Consider the following 20,750-nt stretch of genomic DNA (forward strand, 5'->3'; position numbering starts at 1 on the left):
TTATTTTGAAAAACACTTCACGTTTATTTATGAGTAATACATGAGTTAAAATACAGTATATACAAAACTTTAACATTAACATATCAAAATAGAACAACGTATAAATATTCCCTTTAAAAAATAAAATGGCATCTTATTTTAAAACAAATCAGCTTTTTTTTGCTGTTTTAAGCCATTATTTCATGCTCATCATTTGGGGGTACAGTATATAAAGTATGCTTTCACACCTAAAAGTTGGTGGAAAGAATTTGCTTTGTGTGTAACAGTGCTACTGTGGGCATGCACTTGAGACATTTCATTTGAATTTAACTTTTGCCCACCTCACATGAAAATATTTTTCTATTGGTCCAAGGCTCTGCTACATTTGCCATCAAGGGAGAACTAGACACTAAAACTAATAGTCAACACAATAAATGCAGTCTTGACAGGGAGGAAAATCCTTTGCATTACCAAGGGAATAACGCAGAAAGTTTTCTCAGTCCAGCAGTAATAACATGAGTCCCAGTGTTGAAATACTGGCAGCACCCGTGCTCTGTGCGGGTTACTGGAGCTTCATGCAACTGTGCGGTACGCACTCGGCTTGTTCCTCCAGCTCGGGGCAAGGGACGCCGGCGTTGGCCGGCCGTAGGAGGATGTAGCGGGTGCGATGGCGGACGCCGCCTTTGGAACAGGGGCCCAGACACAAGCCCCAGGATGACCACAGAGATATTTCACAGTCGAGTGGAGTCGCTGTGTTAGTGGGAGAATAGATAGATGTTGATGAAAGTACAATTCAATGACTTCACACTATATTGCAACAACATTCTACTTATCCATGAAAATGACAATAAGGAGGGGGGGGGAAACTTGGTACTACCTATTTTTTTAATGTCATTTCCTTATTTTAAAATGCACTTTTTTGTTGTTGTGCTAAGTGCAAACATGCTCTTAGCATAAATGCCATGTGGCTACATTTGACATATTTGCTAACTGCTAAAAATGTACTCTTCTAACTTTTAGTGTTTCAGTATAACTAAAATAGTGGCATAAAAAAATAAAGTTGCTTGAGATGGGCTAATATACATTTTGAGATGTCCAATATGTGTTTTTATCAAATTTAAAAAAAAAAAAAAAAAAAAAAAAAAAAAAGACACAAATCTAAGGTTATACCAAGCAAACTGAATAGTCCCACTATTCAACACAAAATTGACATACAAACCCTTTTATAGGGCACTGAATTATTTTTCACCTTAAACAAAAAAAATAAAAAAATCGGACCGCAAATGAGTCAAATATTATAAAACTTAAATTTTAGTTTGCTAGATTCTGGTCGACCAAAACAAAGCATTTTTGTTGTTGCTGTTTGTATCCATATTTTCTCCTGCAGTTAGATGGTGCATTACACATCCATATATTATGTTGCATCGTGAAGATTTTTAAAACTATGAATACATTGTGCATACATACACAAGTATACAACGGATGAATGAAATGTCAGCAGTTTACAAATCAATAATCCCCCAGTGAAGCTCGCTCATAATGAGGACTATTCAGATCTGGTTTACAAAAATCTGAGAAATAGTCACACAAGAGAGCCTTTTGTTTGCAACTGTGACAAGATGTTTTAGAAGATACGGACAGGCACGGATATTCTGTTGACTAATGCTCTTTGTGCAGTAGGGTCACGCCCGGTAGCCAAATATTTATTACAGTATCCCTTTATTGTGTGAATATACAAGCATGTTCTGTTTAAATAAAGAGGCCCAAAGAGGGTCATTACTTCTTTCCACTCATAGTCACTAAGTAAGGTCTAATTCTTTTATGTTGCTAAAAGATTATCCTGACGCATTATTTTGTGGTGTGGGGTGTGAAAAGAGTGATTTTAAGCCAATTATTACGACTTTTTAGAGTGCAGTGCAGTGCTTCTTCTTTTCATTTACTGGCATGACCTGTCTGGATGACCTGTGGCATTGTGCTGCCCCTCGCAGGTCAGTCTTTGTACTACAACATATCTGGTTTGGTGGAGATACATGATCATTTATTTTCCAATTGCTTCCCCATCCTGTGGGTGGTCTCTCACATTAAAAAAAAAAAAATGGTTAAGATGTTCTCCTACACTGCTAACCACACTATAAACTCACTGTTGATTTGTTACGTGTCTGAAAGGGCCAATAAAAAGCGAACATTATATTAAATCTTTGTAAGTCTACCGAAGCATTTATGATGCTTTTCTCACAATCAATTCTCCCCAAGGGGCTCACCTGAGAATCTGTGGGGACTGATGGAGTTTGGGAGAATGTGATTGGACATGGGGACTTGGCGGTGAAGAGATCTGCTCTGCCGTGTGATCTTTATGCTGGCAATGGGTGGAAGTTCCTTGAGGCGTGGATAGTAGAAGGAGTTGGCGGGGTGGTTTGGCATCTGAGAGGTGATCTGAAAGACACATAGAAACGAAAACGTACAATTGCATAATTCATAGCGAGAGCCAACAAATGTCCAATAGCCCAACTTTTAAACGCCTTTTGTTATGTAAGAGGGGTCTTTTTTTTTTCTTTTTTTTTTACGCTAATGGCTTCAGGTCAGATGAGTTCAGCCAAGCTTTCACTTTTAGGGGAAATGTGGTGAAATCCTACTTTTCAATCTATTTCTCATATGAGAAGATGAGACATTGACCTCATCTTGTCACACACTGGAAATTAGGTGTATACGTACTTCTGGATGTACTTTATTTACACTGTATGCAGTATATCCTGTGCTCTACGTGCCATCCAACTAAACAAATAAAGCTCCAAAAGTATCCATAAACTGGAAGTTCCACTGTCAAATGTCTCTGAGTCAACATTCAAGAAGCTCATTTACCTTTGAGATGTTTTCTGGGGGGCTGGTGGGAAAGTTGGGGGAGGAGAAAGTGAAACCGCTGTCTGTCCCGGCGTCATAAGGTTGAAGGTCAATGGTCACGTCCTGTTTCCATTGATTCCCTTCGCAAAGGTTTAGGCTGTCCACACCAACGAACCAATCAGGGCTGGGGATCATCTTCACCATCAGAGACAGCTGAAACAATAATGAGCACGAAAATGCTTTGAAGGTTTGTTTGCATCATACCGAGAGTACTTTTTTTTTTCGTTCCTGAAAATCAGGATTGAGACTTGCAAAGGGTGAGAAACGTAAAAGAAAATCCATCTCAACCAAAGTCTTACCCCGATAAAATGAAACCTATGTGTGATGAATGTTTCCTGTGAGCTTATGACCGCATCTAGGAAGTGGCCTGGGTGTCTCTGGGGTTCGATCGAACCCCAAGGTTAAGAACCACTGTGCTAGATCAGATATAAAATGACTTCAACAAGCAGAGTGCCAGTTGGACTCACCCTGACAATTGTGTTGTGTTATCAGTCTACTTTAAATAACAAACAAAACAATTGCAAGAAGCTCATCAGGATTGTGGAGACATGCCGTAATGTCCGGGTTTGAGATATTTGCGGCTTTGTGCATGGATGGAGAATGATAACCCAGGGGAAAAAAAAAAAACATGCACAAAAGCTGAATAACAGATTAAGCTGTCAACAGACGCTCATCATTCTGTCATGTTCTACTAACCACACAACTGTCTGACCCGGAATTGCCTTTCCGCCACATCATCCTCTGGTCTAGACAACAAAGAAATCCTCCTGCAGGATTGTTTATGATTTTCAGGGCTATTTGTATTGTTAAATAACAATTCATTTTCATAGCTTAGTGCATTCAAATGTATTCCTCGTCACAAAAGAATCCCGGGCTGACCTTTCAAATTTTATTTGTCAGTCCAGATGTTGTACAAGTCATGACAACCAAAATTGCAGGAAATCAAATTTGTAATCCTCATCCCGCAGTGACTTATTAAAAATACCCTGGGCCTTAAACATGCTTTTACTGTATGGCATGTACTATGCACAATATATGCCAACTTAAATAATTGCTTTTTTTTTTTATTAGCACTCCTATACTGTATGTGAAGTGTTATGTTCCATTCTAGAAAGCTGGGAAGTTGGAAAATTCCAACCTTAAACTAGGAAAAGTGCCCAGTAGCCCAATTTCCTCAAAAGTCTGACATCACGGGACAATGGTGGCACTTGCTGTGTATTATTTGTACGCATTAGGTCATGGATGAGCTGGAGTCTCTCGACTGATTTTGGACTATAGAAGCAGGGAACACTATGGACTGCAATAAGCAATCTATATTCTCTTCAGTCTTCGATTTACTTAACATGCAAGTTTTTGGAATGAGAAAAACAAAATTAGCTTTCATGCTGAGTCCATAGACCATTAAAGGTGAAGTCAACCCCCCAAAAATTTCTTGACAATATGTTCTATACAGCCGCACTAGTCGAAATATGGTATTCTAGTTAATATCGTGTTTGTGGAATATGAGTTAAGCAGCAAAATCCAGCAGTTTTTATCAATATCAGACGGCAGCCATTTTGCCTCTTGCTGTCAGTAAAAATGACATCACAGTTGCTCAGGTCTCAGGTAACAACCAATCACAGCTCAGCTTCAGAACACAGATGAGCTGTGATTGGTCGATGCCTGAGCCCTTAGCATCTGTGATGTCATCTTCAGTCGACAGCAAGGGACAAAATGGTCGTCCCGTGAGATGGATAACAATGGCTGCATTTTTCTTCATAACTCATATTCCACAAATGAAATATTAATCAGAATGTCATGTTTAGACTAGTGAGGTCACATATGACATATCCAGAATTTTTTTAGATCGACTCCCCCTTTTAAGTGATCTGACAATGATAAACACATTTAAATTTGAGTATTTTGAAGTGAACATTTAATGTGAAATGAGTACAAATTGTTACTTCATTAAATGTAAAGTGTTGCACCAAAAGACTGAGAGGTCTAAACTGCATAGCAGGCAATTCCAGGTACTTGTGCCGTTTAGGAATGCTGTAACACGATCTGACTTTGGCACACTGGTGCGACATTACAGAAGTGTTGAGACTTTTGTACACACAGAGGATTCACAGTGGGGTCATTTCTGTTCCCTGGGGTATTACACAATCTTTGTAGACATTTGGTTGTGCCTTCTTATAGCTCATCCAAAAATCAGATTGGTGTCAGTCTCTCTTCAGATCTAAATATAGTCCGGAGAAAGCAAAACTTTAGCGGCGCTAGATGGTTGAGTATTTCCAAGAAATTTGCTGTTATTTATACTGTAATGTAACTCGTAAGAAATCTGATGAGTACAGCAAAACTATTGCTTTAAAGTCATCTGACAATCTGCCCGACTTCATTGGGATAGGCGTCAGGCGTACAGAGCCCAGACTGCGCGGGATGCACGTGGGCGTTTGTGGCTCCGGGGCCTTTGCGCTGGTTAAACACGAGTCTGATTGGGTGGCGGAAATCAGTGGTCAAGTCAAGTGTTTGGGAAACGACATCACAGAGAGGCCCAGCAATGTAGTTCACTGTAGGACTGGATATATTTTTGTTATTTATCAAAATGTATGAAAGGTAGAAAGATAACAGTTCTAACCTATCACCTTTTGGCGTTGCCCCAATGCATTTCAATGATTTAATGTCAGAGAGCAAACAAATTAAGGCTCCTCTTCTTTTTCTACAATGCAGTTACAGCAATGGAAGGAAAAATGAAGAAAAAAAAAAACACATTTTTGAATTACAAGGAGACGATTTAAAGATGTAAGAGAATACCCGACGAGAGATGAAAAGAGGCCCTTGTTCAAAAGTGAGTCGGCTTGGATTGTGTTGAACTCGGACATCGGATGCCAAGTTTTTCTCAAGGTTTACAGCGTTGTGTCACACTCCGATGATGTCACACCATTTCAAACAGCTGACACAGCATTTGCCTTTCCTTCTACACTCCCTGCGGTGATCAAAGTTTACGGCTCGGAACCATACCGTTCCCAGCGTTTGCGGGAAATGTGTCTTTTTACGCTGTCTGAGCATGTGTGTGCGCTTTTGTGAATGAGTACCAGTGAGTTCCTGGGCAGCATGAGCAGCTCCGTGGAGCTGTGCCCGATTCCGTTCGGGATGCCGGCCGTCCGGTACATGGTGCCGACCGAGCGTCTCCTCCTCGCCTCCTTGGCCGACTTCATCAGCTCCACCGTCACGCCGACTTCAGCAAAGTTCTGCACCCCTTCGCTGGCCTTAGCGCCCTCCTCCCAGAGCCGAAAATGGCGATTATGGCTCACCGCTGAAGTGAGAAAGACACACAAGACAGAAGAGAAGACAGCAGTGAGATTCTTACTCGTTGGAATGTTTCCCAATGTCAGTGAAGGACCACAGAGCCTCTGCCAGATGCTGAGATCATTTCCACCGTGCTAGAATGCCTCCAGCTTGCTGCATTTAAACAGATAATTCGCCAAAAAAACGTTTTTTTTGTTTGTTTGTTTTTTCAAGAGCTCAGAATTGTTCATTCGGTAGTCTTACCGATTCAACGTCTTATCATCATTGCTCTTTTTTTTTTTTTTGTGCGTGCGTTTGCGTGTGTGCGTTTGCGTGCGTTTGCGTGCAAATACGTATAAATTTATACTCATTAATTCACCAAAAGCCTTATAAATATCCCATTACCCTTCGCCTTAACCAGGTACTTCAGAATCTTGCCAGAGTCATGAGGTTTAAATGGTCAGGAGACCAGAGAAAAGGTCAGAAAAAAATAAAGAGAAAAGAAAGATAAATCAAAGTGAAATCCAGCACCGACCAAACACTTCCTGCCTTCCCCATGATTACAAAATCAAAGTCTTACGCCAACCCCGGAAGCCTCTAAATTCCAGCAAATTTAGCGAGATCTCAAGAGACCAGAGGAAAAACTAAAGAGAGGAAGGAGGGAAGGATCGATAAGGCAGAGTGAGATCCATAGAAGCCACGCCAAAAAACCGTTTAAATGCATAGCTCTGTATGATTGCATATTGTCTCCATCTAGCACAGATAAAACCAAAGGGCTTTCTTTAGCTATCAAGAGGTTCTGGGCAATGGTTTACAGGAGTGGTTTCAAACTCAACTTACTGTATCTATGTGGGGGTTTTCAAAATAAAATTCTTCTCAATCTTTATTAATAAAAGTTCAGAACATTGACGGTCTTCAGAAGGTAAACAAGATGTTCCCAAGTTTTTGCCAACATACTAAATAAATATAATAAATATATATTATTGTAAATTCTGTTTGGTCCAAAAGGAATTTCATGATTATAGTGTTTCTATTCTTTTCTTTTTTTAAAAAAAATATGCTTAACTCATTTGCCCCCAAAAACCTATATATACACACGTTCCATTTTAAATATAACCATCTTCCCAAAGACGTATTTATACTTTTTTTTTTTTTTTTTTTGATGCTATAGCATACAGAAGGCTTCGATGAAACCTCTGAACTGAAAAGAATGAATGAAGCAACGGTAGTTATTACAAAAACGGCCAGCAGTTGGGAGCAGAGTATAAGAGATCTACCAGGGCCATGTTGAAAACAAGCTGTTTCCCACAATTATAAACAGATTTGTGAATAATGATAAAACTTAGCTACACTCTAATGCTAATTGCTGTAAAACAGAAACAGATAGAAATATACCGGTACTTTTGTTTCCTAATGAAAGAAGAGACGCAAATTTTTCTTTTGGTAAGTTCCACGTTTTTATAGCAATAGAACAAAGTATTCTGTGGGCCATGCAAAATCAGTCAAAATCCAGTAAAACAGCAGGGAGCGAAAGGGGTTGCTTCAGTGAAAATGGCTGGTAGTAAATGATGTCAAGTAAAGAGCCACAAAAGTCATTTTGTGGGCCGCAAATGACCCCCGGGCCATGGTTTTGAGAGCAAGAGCAACGGTTTACATGTATTTGATGGCTAAAACCCCCTTTCTTTTTTCTTTTTTAAGAAAAACAAACTTTACCAATCTGTTTTGCCATCCTTCAAGACACATTCACAAATTTACTCCCAATCACCTATGAAGGGACTCATATTTAGGTTAAATTGAAGCTCCTTTTTGAAAACCACAGAACCACTGGCCTGGACCCGTGGTTTTAAGGCCAAGGCAGGGTTAGCCAGAAACACGCTGACAAATGCTCTGATGGTTCTGCCTTACCTCACTTTGCAAGGTTCACACACACAGACACACACAAGCACACGCAGTCATACTTAAACACTCTTGACACATGTATTAATGCACACAGCGCAGTGAGCCACACACACAACGTGACCAAGACACTTTACACACTATCCTGTTTCTTCCCGTTCTGTCATTACTTATGCCCATAATTGCATTTCCATCCTAACTAGGTTCCCACAAGCATCAGTACCTTGAAATTCAATCACCCATCATGTTTTTTTAAAGCTCCACCAAGATATTAAGGTATCCTGTACTCGTCATTTTTTGACACACTCCATTCTCCCAGAGCGGTGTCCTTGTCCCATCAGTGAAGGAGCTTCAAACCATTCTCAACACACTGTTGCCACTTACAGCTGGATTTAAAGCTCTGGTTTCGGCCTCTTCATGGAAGTCAGTACTACTTACTTCATGGAAGTAAGTTGTACTGACTTCCATGAAGAGAGGGTAGCCAAAAATGACTGAATCGGTACTGTTTTTATTAGAACTATCCTGATGCAATCCATAAGCCCAAACTACATCATATGTATTCAATTTCACTTTGTATGACATGCTAGCAGACATGTTTTTGCAGATATTTCCCGCTTCTGTGTCTAAGAATCATGGGACATGTAGTCCTATTAGCCTCTTTCTGTGAGTCAGACCAATGCAAGCTGAGCGTTTCTGGCTACATGTTTCCAATGGTACAATGTGGGACCAGCGCGAGGTAAACGACACAGTCAGTAGTTGCCGCAAACGAGCAAAAAAGAACGGATAATGATGAGGACATTGCCTTGTTTACAGCTGTTGAACTGTCAACCAAGCTAACTTTTAGCATTAGCCAAAATAATAACCACCAGTCACCAGACTGACTACCGATGGGTTTTTTTTTCGTCTGTTGAAGAATCCCCTCCTTCACGTGAATCAATCAATCAATCAATCTTGATTTAGATAATACCTGTCATACTTTAAAATGCAACTCAAGGTGCTAAACAATTAAAACATCCATAATATAAAAATATGGCGGGGCACAGAGAAACCATGTGAGGAAAGGCACCCAGGAAACACTGGAGCTAAAAACTATAAGACAAGAAAAAAGCGGTTAAAAGCTAAAAGAAAACAAGAAAAGGCAAAAACAAAGCTTAAAAAAAATATGATAAAAGGAACTGGGAACTAAGAAAATAAATAAAAGGGGTTAAAAAGACTATTTAACCAATCCCGGGTACCAAATTGCATGATAAAGGCAAGCGAAACACGCGGTGCTACCCGATATTTTATGTCTGGTCTGAACCTAGCATTATAGCACTAAATATAACATATAAACGGTACAATTTTAGAATAAACTATTTAACATGCATGCGTCACAAAGTGATGTATGAAAATATTTTAAAACAGACTCGTTCATTGATATTGCACCTGATAATTTGTTGCCTCAAATGGTCCGTAAAATAGGGTACACGTGACATTCTTTCTTTAGGGGACCATGCAAAGTAGTTTATGTACAGTGACCGTATTGTTTTTAGATATTAGATTACATCCACTTACTATAGAAGAAAAAAAAAATCTTTTAGATTGACAAAGAGAATCAGATGGGTACAGGATCGGTATCTGTCGATCCTTGAGGCTACAGTATTGGTATCAGTATATGAAAAAGTGATACCGAGCCACCCCTAGAAGTAGGCCATCATCTTCTGGCAAGGTAGGCCCGGTGCGGCTGAAACCGAAGAAAGCCGCAGTCGCCACAGGCACTGACGCACAACCGTGGTCTGGCACAAACACACACGCATAAACATCTGCCATGCATCCCTGTTTGGTTTTGGGTGAAAAAAGAACAGAGATGATCTTGAATTGTTTCCCATTCAGCTCCGAGCTCTGGAGGTAACGTCTGACCCGACCCCGCCCTGAGAGTCATCACCCACCTTCTCTCAGCCCCAAACCTCCGCTGCACTCTGTATCGCCAGCACTGTGGTAAACCAGTGGAAACGTGGGGGTGTGGGGAATAGAGGGTAATAGAAAAATATCATAGATATGGCTGGACAGTCAGGAGACAGTTAGAGAAACACAGAAAGCCATCTGGTAGCGTTTAGGCCGTCTGCTACTCACCACTTAGCTCATTAACATCTCGCCACTGCTCGCGTCTGTGAGCAGAAGTGCGTGCTGACAGCAAGGCCATAAAATGACACTTCATAAGAGAGCAAAAATACCAGTCAGTGGGCGATCTGAATGGTTTGGATTGGAAAAGGATGAAGATGGAATGTCATCGACCGTAATGGACCAAACTCAGTTAAGCAAAGTGGTGATTTTGCATTCGGTGCAAGTGGGGAAGCGACCCACCAGATGCAAAAATAAACCCTCCATTCTTTTTCTATCGGGCTTGTCCTCACTGGGGTGAGGTGAAGCCGATCCCAGCTGAACACTTGACTGGTTGCCTGCCAAACCGAAGGCAAATTTCGACCTGCAAGCATTCACACTCTCTTCACACCAATGGACAGTTAAAGTCTTTGATTAAGCTTAGCATGTTTCTGGAATTTGGGAGGAAGTCGGAGAAAACTCAAGCACGGGGAGAACATTCAAACTCCCACAGGAAGGCCGAAGCCAAGATTGGAACCACAAACCTCAGATCCTCTGAGATTTTTTTTTTCAAGGAGAACATATTCAATTGCAAAATTAATGCTTATGTACCAATGTACGAGAAATGTTGGTAGCAAAGTTACACAAACCATAAAACTGCCAGCTTATTCTAAGATCAACAAATAAGTATTTTATATCAGTATGTCCAACTTCTCACCTATGAGTTTGGACCACTGTGCAGGGGGCCTGAAGAGTGGATACTGCTTCGGGAAGGCCTGTGGGCTCCAGTGACCCGTAAACACCACAATGTAGGAGGCAGGGCCTCTGGCTGTGCATTCGGTCCCGTTGAGTGGCGGCAGAGGACCAGCAAAAGTGAGGCACAGCTTCAAAAGTACGACCAGAAGCTGCCACAGCTTCATCAGTTGTTGCGATGACATCATCTGAAAGAAACAGATCAGTAATATGCTTACTTGTGTGAAGTAACTTTTTTTGGACAACATTCATGGTTTCCAGGCACGCTTGTTTTTAATGTCTTGTTTTGTAACTCATGATTGTCTTGTTTGCGAGTCAGCCATTGCCCTACTTTATTTGATGGCAATGTTCTATTTAACGAGGCCAAGGTGGCTTGAGGTGGAATTCGCATCTCACTTTATTAGTCTCCTGCTCACATCAAACTCTCTATTACAGTAAATAAAATTAAACAGAACTGTTAATAAATCTTATAAAAACACACTAGAGCCTGTCTGACAAAAAAAAGTCAGCCAAAAGATCTCAAAAAGCTGCATGAATAAATAAATAAATTTTTAAAAAGCCACGATCCAAAGAAATTCAAGAACAGATAAGAAATGATGTAATTGACATCCATCAGTCTGGAAAAGGTTACAAAGCCATTAAAGCTTTCGGACTCCAGGTAACTATGGTGAGAGTCATTATCCACAAATGGAGAAACCAGTGATGAACCTTCCCAGGAGTGACTGCCCTCCAAAAATTTCCCCAAGAGCACAGTGATGATGACTCATCCAGGTCACAAAGGAACCCAGGACAACATCTACAGAACTGCAGGCCTCCCTTTCTTCAGTCATAACTCAAAATTAAGAAAGAGAATGGGCAAAAATGGCAGAGTTTGAAGGCGAAAACCATTGCTGAACACAAAACAAAACATCTGCTGGATTCACAAGACATTTGGGAGGATATTGTTTGGACCGACAAGAACCTTTTGGAAGTTGTGTGTGTCGTTATATCTAGCATTAACGTAACACAGCATTTAAGAAAAATAACATCGGGTAGTGTGATGGTCTGGGGCTGCTTTGTTACTTCAGAACCTGGACGACTTGCTGTGATCGATGGAACCATGAATTCTGCTCTTCACCAAATAATCCTTTAGAGGAATGTTCTGGGCAATCATTCAAAACACAGGAGAAAGTCAACTTTTTAAAATGGCTGATCGTACTTGAAAACCCTCCAGTTTAGCTGAATTAAAGCAATTTTGGTTCATCCTGCTGCCTTGTCTCCAGATGGCACTGGTTTGATTCCCAGCCACCGCCGTTTCCAAGCCAAACAAAAACGGGTTGGTTGTGTCATGTAGGGAATCCGTCGTAAAAACTGTGCCAAACAAATCATGCGAGTGACTCACTGTGGCGACCCCTTATGGGACAAGGCCAAAGTCACATACAAAAATAGCTAGAAAAGGGATCATTGTAGAAACACATCTCATAAAATTGTCATGCGCATAAATAGATGATGTCATCTTTGAACATTTTGGAAACCGATACGGGACAATCAATCGAAGGCTTGACATAGAAATGTCGCTATGAGCTCATAAAACACCTCATCCATCTTGTCTAAGCTTTGTGAACCGATTGAACTGCTTTGCCTTTTTTGAATTCCTCTCTTGGCCACATGTCTGTGTGTGTCTACACTGGTGCTAAAGCCATACCAAAATAAGACAACGTGGACAACATCCCGAATGATAGACGCAAATCCAGTCTGCTGTGCTGCTCTACTGACCTCAGCGACTGACCATGCGCTGGCCGCCAAGTTCGACTCGTACAGACTTCCTTTAATAAGCGCAGTAGCGGAACGGAGCGTGTCTTTGATGTTTCAATATTTGGGTTAACGCATCCTCTCATGTGCAAAGCATGCAAAACGCAAGCGCTCTTTTCTTGATTTTTCGGCACCTGCACAATAAATTAAGCACTTTTTGTCGCATATTCTCCTTTAGCCTATACTGGGGAACAATTTGGAATAAATTCTGTCGAGTTAGATTTTTATGCTGATTAAAACTAAAACTGGCATGCAGATTCCAGAACTGGAGTCAGTTTTTGGTCGAGCATGTCAAGTTTGTTCTCAACAGCTTACAATCCAGGTAAGCCAAAAAAAAAACAACCAATAGCTGTAGAAAGACAGTAGTAAGAATAGATTATAATGGGATTAACTACACCTATGTACCAAATTACTTGTGCAGTCACAATTGAGAAAGTGTGGTGAGAGATGTGTGGGCTTCCAATAAGTCAGTACCATCAGTATCGGCAAACAGAAAGCTAGCATAGTGGGAATTAACTCATTTGCTCCCAAAAATGTATAAATGCGTTCTATTTTAAATGTTTTGTGTCCCAAAGACGTATTTATATGTTTTTGTTTTGTTTTGTTTTTGTTTAGTTTTTTTAATGCTAGGGCATCCAGAAGGCGATGCAGCCTCTCAACTTCAAAGAACGGTTGAAGAAATTGTAGTTATTACACAAACGACCAACAGGTGGCAGCAGCGTATAAGAGATCAACCAGGGCCATGTTGATAAAAAGCTCAAATACAATTCTAATTACCTTATTTATTGATTGAATTTTTATTTTTTATTTAATTTTTATTATTATTTTTATTAATTCAATCTCTGGTGTAATAACCTTATTTATTGATTGATTGAATTATTTTTTATTTTATTCTCTGTTCTTATTGCTGCTGGACATGTAAATTTCCCAGAGGGAGCCATCCCAAAAGGATCAATGAAGTCAAGTCTAAGTCTAAGTCTGCCCACATCATCCTCCATTATCCCTCATTTACTACCACCCCACCATCCCATTTCTCCAGACCAACCATACTTCAGGTAATGTGATCATATGTATTTGCTGTCGCACACGTTTTGAGTTTTTAACTATGTGTGCGCATGTGCTGAAGAAACAGGAGAGTGACGGCCTTCGACAACCCGCTGCGCTGTTTCTGCGTGCTTCTATACAAGAACTAAACCTGGGAGCAGCTGCAGAATGCCCTCAGTTAAATTTGGTCAAGTCGACGTGCACACAAACAAGCACGCGTGTGTGCATATTGTCCCCGAGGTCTATTTCAAGAGGTCAGATTGGGTTACTCGGTCCTCGGAACTGCAAAACTCCAAGTCTTGACACTTTTTTTTTTTTTTTTTTCCCTTGAGTGCAGGCCTGCACATCACGAGTGTTTTATCAATTCCCGAGCTCCACGAAGCGTGTATGCATGACGTAACGGTTTTAAGAGCCTGCTGTAAAAATACTTGCAGGATGGAGATGCAAAAGAACAGCCATGTGATCATCTCACCGGCTGCATGCAGGAGGAGGATCAACGGAGATGCTAACTTCAGAAGGCCACTTTTGTGGAAATCTTGATTTTAGCACCTTAAAACAATTTTTCGGTTGATGTCCGACCACTTCTGCTCACTGTCTCTTGTAAGTTGCATCTCGACTGTTGCTAACGGAAAAGACGTACAAATTGAGAAGAATGTGGTTGTATTATTAGGAAAGATTTTTAAACAATTGATTTTTAAATGGATTTTTTTAGTATACAGGCAAGTGAATTGCAAATCCCACTTAAGTCTATTGGGTAACATGCCGCGTATGTGTTGCTGCTCAGTCTGAGTGAAAGTAGTGGTTGTTTCAAAGTTGAAATTACTGCAACCATTTATCTATGGTAATTTGCAATAGCCTTGTTTAAAAGTTTATTAGAATTATTTATAATTACCTTAACTGTGTATCTATGCTAATTTTCATTAGCTTTGTTAAAAAATGTATAATTACCTTAACCGTGTATCTATGCTAATTTTCATTAGTCCATACTTTTCCATTGTATCTTAGCATTAAGCTAGCGTACTTTTGTTTCAAAATGTTGAATTCTCTTTTATTTTGTTAATTTTACAGTAAACTTCAACTGGGAGTGACACATGAAGAGCTGGAAGCCAGCACACTTATTTAAGCAACCATATTAGTGAGAGCTTCTTCTTTTTGTTTCCTCTATTTGATTCCTCTTGGTTAGCCCACAGAGTTACAAGAACAACCCACCCTCTGGTGAGTTCTTTGTAAAAGACAGCTCACTGCAGGATTTTAGGGTTTTTTCGGAATGATTTACTCATTACCTATTCCTTAATCACGATACTGTACATTATAGTCATTTTGACATTGAGGACTTTGGGCAAATAAAAATCTGTTTTCAAACACTACTTACCGTTGATTAGCCTACTAGATAGTAGTAGACACACGGCTGATGAATCGGACAGCTGATTTAATCAGCTGATATATAAGATCTTTAAAAAAAAAAAAAAAAATCTGCTGAGGTTCAGAATTTTACTCTGCCAAATATCGGAAGCAACATCAGCCTCAAAAATCTTATCAATGGGGGCCAATGAATTACATATTTGTCACATACTTTTCAGGATGCATTGTGAGGAATATTGAGGGCATACTACAGATTAGAACAGTACTCCAAAAGAAATATGGGGCAATACAAAGTGAATAAGCAGCGGACTACTACTCGTCTTGTGTTTTATAGCCTCTTGTCCACTTTCTGATCTCTGTACTCCCATTTTTAGTCTTTCAATTGCATGTAGTCAGATTGTTCAGCTGTGGGAGTTGGCCTGAACTTTCGCCACACACTTTGCAGTGTTTGTATAACTGAATTAGTAATAGGCTTTTCCTCAAGACCTGAGAAACTGCTGCAATCCTTCATTTTTAGTCACATTATTCATCCAGCCGATTTATCAAATATGAGTAGCAGAAGTAAGGATAACACAGAGTGGGCAGCACTGCACAAAGAGCCCATTGCTTACTTTAGCTTAAGACAGTGAGGAGTACAATAAACAAGTTCTGACCTGGATTTCAGCAATGCGGGTTAACGATAGTTCACCACCCGGAGTCAGAGGTTTTCCTTAACAGCCACTGTCCCGTCCGTCTGTTCTGTGTTGACGATGGAAAAGGAGGTCAGTCCTGTCAGGATGTTTTTGCTCATCAATCACAAACGTGTCTTTGAAAGAAATCCGCTCCCTCGCCACATCCTCACGCACATTTTCTGTGCAATGTGTCCTTTTGAAGAGCAAAAGGCAAGTCTGTTAAGGCAATTACAGCATGTCATGTGACCTCTGTGGCAATAACAACCAGCAAATGACCCCATTCCAAACAATGAGACTGGAGGTGTCTCCTGACCGTCCCTCTCAACTTGTCACACTATCACAGACTTAAGAGACATTTCATGAATTTGTGCACAGTGAACTCCATCAGTCAACACACAGACCTGACATAGATTGATGACTGCGGCTAAAAATATATACACCAATCCTGAATATATTTAGGGGTACGCTTATTTTGATTTCTCACTTTCACACAGTGAAAGCTGATCAATGCATACGCTCAGACGCACTAAGCAATTTTTTTGGCTCTTTCTCCCCAGACAGAAGACATAATAAAAGCAAGGGGATGTGGCACGGAGCCAAACGTGCCACCACATTGGCACACCTCACTGTGTAATTACGGCAGAGTCACGCACAGATAATATACGCATCGACCTCAGCTCTTATCCGCAGGCACGCACAAGCGCACGTTTGCACACGTGCAAAGTCAGCTCAGATGTTGGTTTTTAACAAGAAGATGTCAGCAAGGTCATTGGCCGCGCTCCTCCTCAGATGTGCTCAGAGTTGGCGAGCGCCGACGGACTGAGAGAGATAAATGCGCTCAAGTCTGGAACAGAACTTGACTGTGTCTCAGGGAAACAATGACAGAGTGGGCAAGAGTTCAGAGAGGAAAGTGAAAAGACTGCAGCTCTTCAAAGCCTCCATCGCAAGCATATTTCAAGCAGAAGGAACCTGGAAGAATTATTTTCACATTTGAGGTGATGCTACTAAATTTGAAATGACAGTTTTGGTCTGTTTTCAAATTTTGTGTGAGAAATCTGCATGGAACCATATTTGGTAACATATGGGAGTTAAAATGGGCCATCCACATCTCATTATTAGGCATCGGTATCTTGTGACCTCTCCTAGCCAAATCAGCACATTAAATATCGACTTTATTTTATTCTGGAACATTTTATGAGCATAAGAGTGGATGTCTGTGTTTTAGCTGATGAATATTTGAATTTCTCCATGTGAATAAATGGGCATTAAACCTGTATGAAGCCCCCACACGATTCCTGCCCTTCTAAACATCTGTTACACTTAATAAATGTCACTTTTAGCATGCAAATTGTATAATAAAATACAGAGCTGTTGATGAAGTTTTTCATTTTAATCTTAAAATGGCTTTTCACAACCAGAAACCAGGTCACAAATGAAAATCTGAGCTAGTGAATCCACAATAACTCAACTGTTGACTAGCAAGGGAAGACCAATACATTACAGTGGACAGAAAAACTCTACACACCCCTATTCAAATACAAGGAGTTTGAGGGGAAAAAAGGGGGTCCGAGAAAATCATTTAAAAACTTTATATATGGAATAGGCGAGTACCGATACCAAAGTATCGATATCGGGGCGATACCAGGCCTTATTTCAAAGTATTGGTACTTGCTAACCTGGCAACAGTCAGATTGATATTGCGCTTCACTCAAGGGAGTTCTCCGCAATATCCATCTGGTAACTCTCCACGGTAATTTGGTCAGGAAAAGGCGGGAACATCCTGTACACTAATTCGAGCTGATTGGACGATGCGACATTGTACACGTTTGCATTAACCAATCACGGCCAAGGGTGAAAATTTCGTCTTCGTTCACATCGAAGGGGGGAAAAGCACGAACATCTTACCAGCTAGAAATGCGCGACGTGCCGCTTGGTGCTCAACATTCAACAAGAAAATGGTGAGTAATTCTGCAAGAACAGAATTAATTGCAGCGTCCATTCGTCCATGTTAGGTTTGTTTGTCAGAACCTGCGTCGGCGCTGGCTTCATGGTTTTGTCACAGTTGCATATCCGCCCCCAAACACAATGTCACTTTGTGATTGGTCCCAACCACTGGTCGGCGGTATAAGATGTATTCTCCGGGGTTTGTGAACTCACAAATACCACGAGACTTCATCTTGCGAGAGCAAGGTTAGGTACTTGCAATAGTGGATGATACTTTACGGATCAAAAAGTAGAAATTATTATGGAAATAGTCATTGATTTCACGCAATTTTAAGGAAAATGCAATATTGGGATGTATAGATCATTCTGTAAAATTATCCGTCTAAGTGTTTATAAATGCAAGTCAAAGAATTTTGCAATGTACTCCATCAGGTAGGATTGCAGAGGAAGGACTTTTACTTTTTTGTGACAGTGAGCTCAAACTCATTGCATCAAGGTATAAATGCACAATATGAAACAGCATACCATAATATGTGATATTAGAAAACTGAAAAATAAGCACAGCTATTCATGCCAATTCTCTAGAGTTCGACACGAGAACTTCACATGCACTTGAGTGGAATTCCAATTGCAGCACCAGATCTATTTACAATTTGCATCCTTCACAGCTATGAAAAAAAAAAAACAGTTTCTGCATGAAGTGAAAGTAATGAATGGAGCTTATAGTGTACTGTAGTGTGTCCTACCTGTGTTGGTTCCAATCAATCAGCGGCTGATTCTACCCGGTGGCCGGTTCGATACCTCTGCGAGGACGTGAGAGCTCCACGTGTCTGCAAAGCTGTCAGTGGTGCAGCCTTATCAACCTTGACCGGCTTTATTCCCCGCTCTCCTCTCCTCCCTTCTCTGTCTCCCTCATCACAGTCTCCCACCTCCTTCTATGGCTTTCTCCTCCCATTACATCTCCTTGTATGGGAAGGAGGTTAAAAGAGCCTTGCTCCTCTCCTCCACCGTCCACCTCCATCTCAGCTCTCTTTTCTCTCTCTGCTGACAAGTTAATCAACACCACATTGGACTCGCTGCTCTGCATTGTGTATTCACGTGCAGGTGTCGAGACTGCAGGGGGGGAATTTGAAATAGTCGGCGCTTGTTTGGTGATCGGAGAAGAAAAGCCTGAATGATGTGGCAGATCCAGCTGTGATGTCAGCTGAAGGGCTGCTTTTCTTCAGGTGGCTGTCAGACGTGTTGTCACCAGTTCCTACAGCTGCTACACACATGGACAACTCGGGCGGTTTTTGTTACAGGACGCCCCTCACTCATCATCATGTCAAAGCGCACACCAAATGAGGCTGCGTGTGGAAATGTTTCTCTAAAAAAGGTAAGCATATGTATGAAGGGGAAGGAAAAAAAAAAACTTAGGTTGCTGATTAATGTCAATGAGCTCAGCCTCTTACACTAATGAGAAGCAGTACAAATACACGGATATACATGCATGAGCGAGCACACAAAATGACCCTGGGTACAAAATAAAGGGCATTTAGATCGTAATGATTACCTGGAATACTGTGGTCATTTACAGTGCACGCACACCCACAGTAGACTGTGTGAAAGAGGCAAATGTCCAAACTAGCTCTCAGGTTGCTTCCTGTCAATGGCTTGCTCACGTCATCGTAATAAAAACGGGCCAAGTCAGTGAAGCATTGAAAGGGAAACCGAAGCTAATCAATTAGTCCAATGCTTCAGTGCCACAAACCTGCAAGACCTCCGGGCATAACTCAAAAATAGAATGGAACCTCTGAGGTCAACGGAATTGCTCTTGGATGATAGACTACCTCCTTTCGAAGCAAATTGTGCAATGGGAAATCATTGGAAAATAGACACATTTGTTCCAGGGTCAAACTGTCAAACGTTGAAGAAAGTGATTCCCAACCATTACGCCATGAGAGATCAGGTTTTGAACTGCAAGAAATGATGGAGAAATTTACTAGCGTACACATATAGAACCAAGGCAGCAAGAAATAAAAATGACTAAATTAGATTTTTATTATTTGGAATTGTCTTTACAGTTATTGATCAAATTACAGGATACGAAAATGACCTATAAACATGTTCTCCAAAGCCAAACTCAAGCAAGTTAATCTTTTGATGCTCACTGAACTGAGCAACTTTTTTGTGACAAATTTTTTGTGACCATTTTCTGTGTTCATTGAGTCTTTCAAATTTGTGGTATAGCGGATCCCCAAAGGGCTGAATAATTAAGAATGGAAATGTATTACGTAATACCAATAATATTATGGAAGCAAAGTATGAGAAGCTTGCAGAATATAGTGAAAATGGCAAAAGGTGGCTGATGTTATTCTACACCAAAAAAAATAAGTCTGCCCATTTGTAATTTTTAAGGTAATTTAACCATAGCAGCAATTAGCTTTGTAAACATACAGCGAGGGAAATGGACTTCTGGGCAAAGAATGAAGTAATGCGCCCACATGCGCGACGCAATCTGAGCTCTGTTATGATAGCTGCTGTGGCCTCATGTGTGCAAGTTCGTGCGTGGCATGGCGAGATGGCAGCTCAAAGTGGAGACTTGGACGTACAGTATGTAGAATCTTAAAAATAAAGTGAAAAGGCTTTGACACTAAGCTGGAGCAGACCTGGAATTATACATCTGGCCGGCACATATGGCACAGCAAGCGGGCTCTTGGCGGTATCGTAACTCTTTACTTGCTTACTTAAATGTCAGTATTTAGTGAAAATACTGCCAAAAGTAGCAATCAAGGGCCTCTGAAATTTCATTACGCTTATCACATTTGAGTATAAATCATTCTGAAAGGGTCTAACTGGCGATGATGTCATCTGAATCATAGTCTATTTATTGAACCTTACATCTGAACAAATTTGTCAAATGATGAACATTTCATTCAGCACAGTGATTGAGCGGTTAGCAGGTCTGTCTCACAGTTCTGATGTTCGTGAATTGGGAAAGAAGTAGAAGTAGAAGTAGTAGAAGAAGTCGAAGAAGAAGTAGAAGTCGAAGAAGTAGTAGAAGAAGAAGTAGAAGTAGTAGAAGAA

General features: G+C 40.6%; 1 protein-coding gene across 6 annotated transcripts in view; it reads right to left on the reverse strand.

Annotated features, from left to right (window-relative positions):
* Positions 1–20,750, reverse strand: part of spon2a (spondin 2a, extracellular matrix protein) — a 27,407-nt gene continuing 6,657 nt past the window's right edge. The window contains exons 3-9 of one of the 6 annotated variants that reach the window (XM_077531627.1): positions 18,431–18,522; positions 15,723–15,807; positions 10,838–11,060; positions 5,952–6,172; positions 2,839–3,030; positions 2,241–2,412; positions 1–729 (exon numbers count right to left, since the gene is read on the reverse strand). In XM_077531627.1, coding sequence (XP_077387753.1) covers positions 542–729; positions 2,241–2,412; positions 2,839–3,030; positions 5,952–6,172; positions 10,838–11,060 — 996 coding nt within the window. In that variant the 5' untranslated portion in view covers positions 15,723–15,807; positions 18,431–18,522 and the 3' untranslated portion in view covers positions 1–541. Of the gene's footprint in view, positions 730–2,240; positions 2,413–2,838; positions 3,031–5,951; positions 6,173–10,837; positions 11,061–15,722; positions 15,823–16,393; positions 18,383–18,430; positions 20,706–20,750 lie in introns of those variants that run through there. The other 5 variants (XM_077531628.1, XM_077531632.1, XM_077531629.1 and 2 more) reach the window with 5 other exon arrangements.

This window comes from Festucalex cinctus, chromosome 9 (assembly GCF_051991245.1).
Source record: "Festucalex cinctus isolate MCC-2025b chromosome 9, RoL_Fcin_1.0, whole genome shotgun sequence".
NCBI classification, from domain to species: domain Eukaryota; kingdom Metazoa; phylum Chordata; class Actinopteri; order Syngnathiformes; family Syngnathidae; genus Festucalex; species Festucalex cinctus.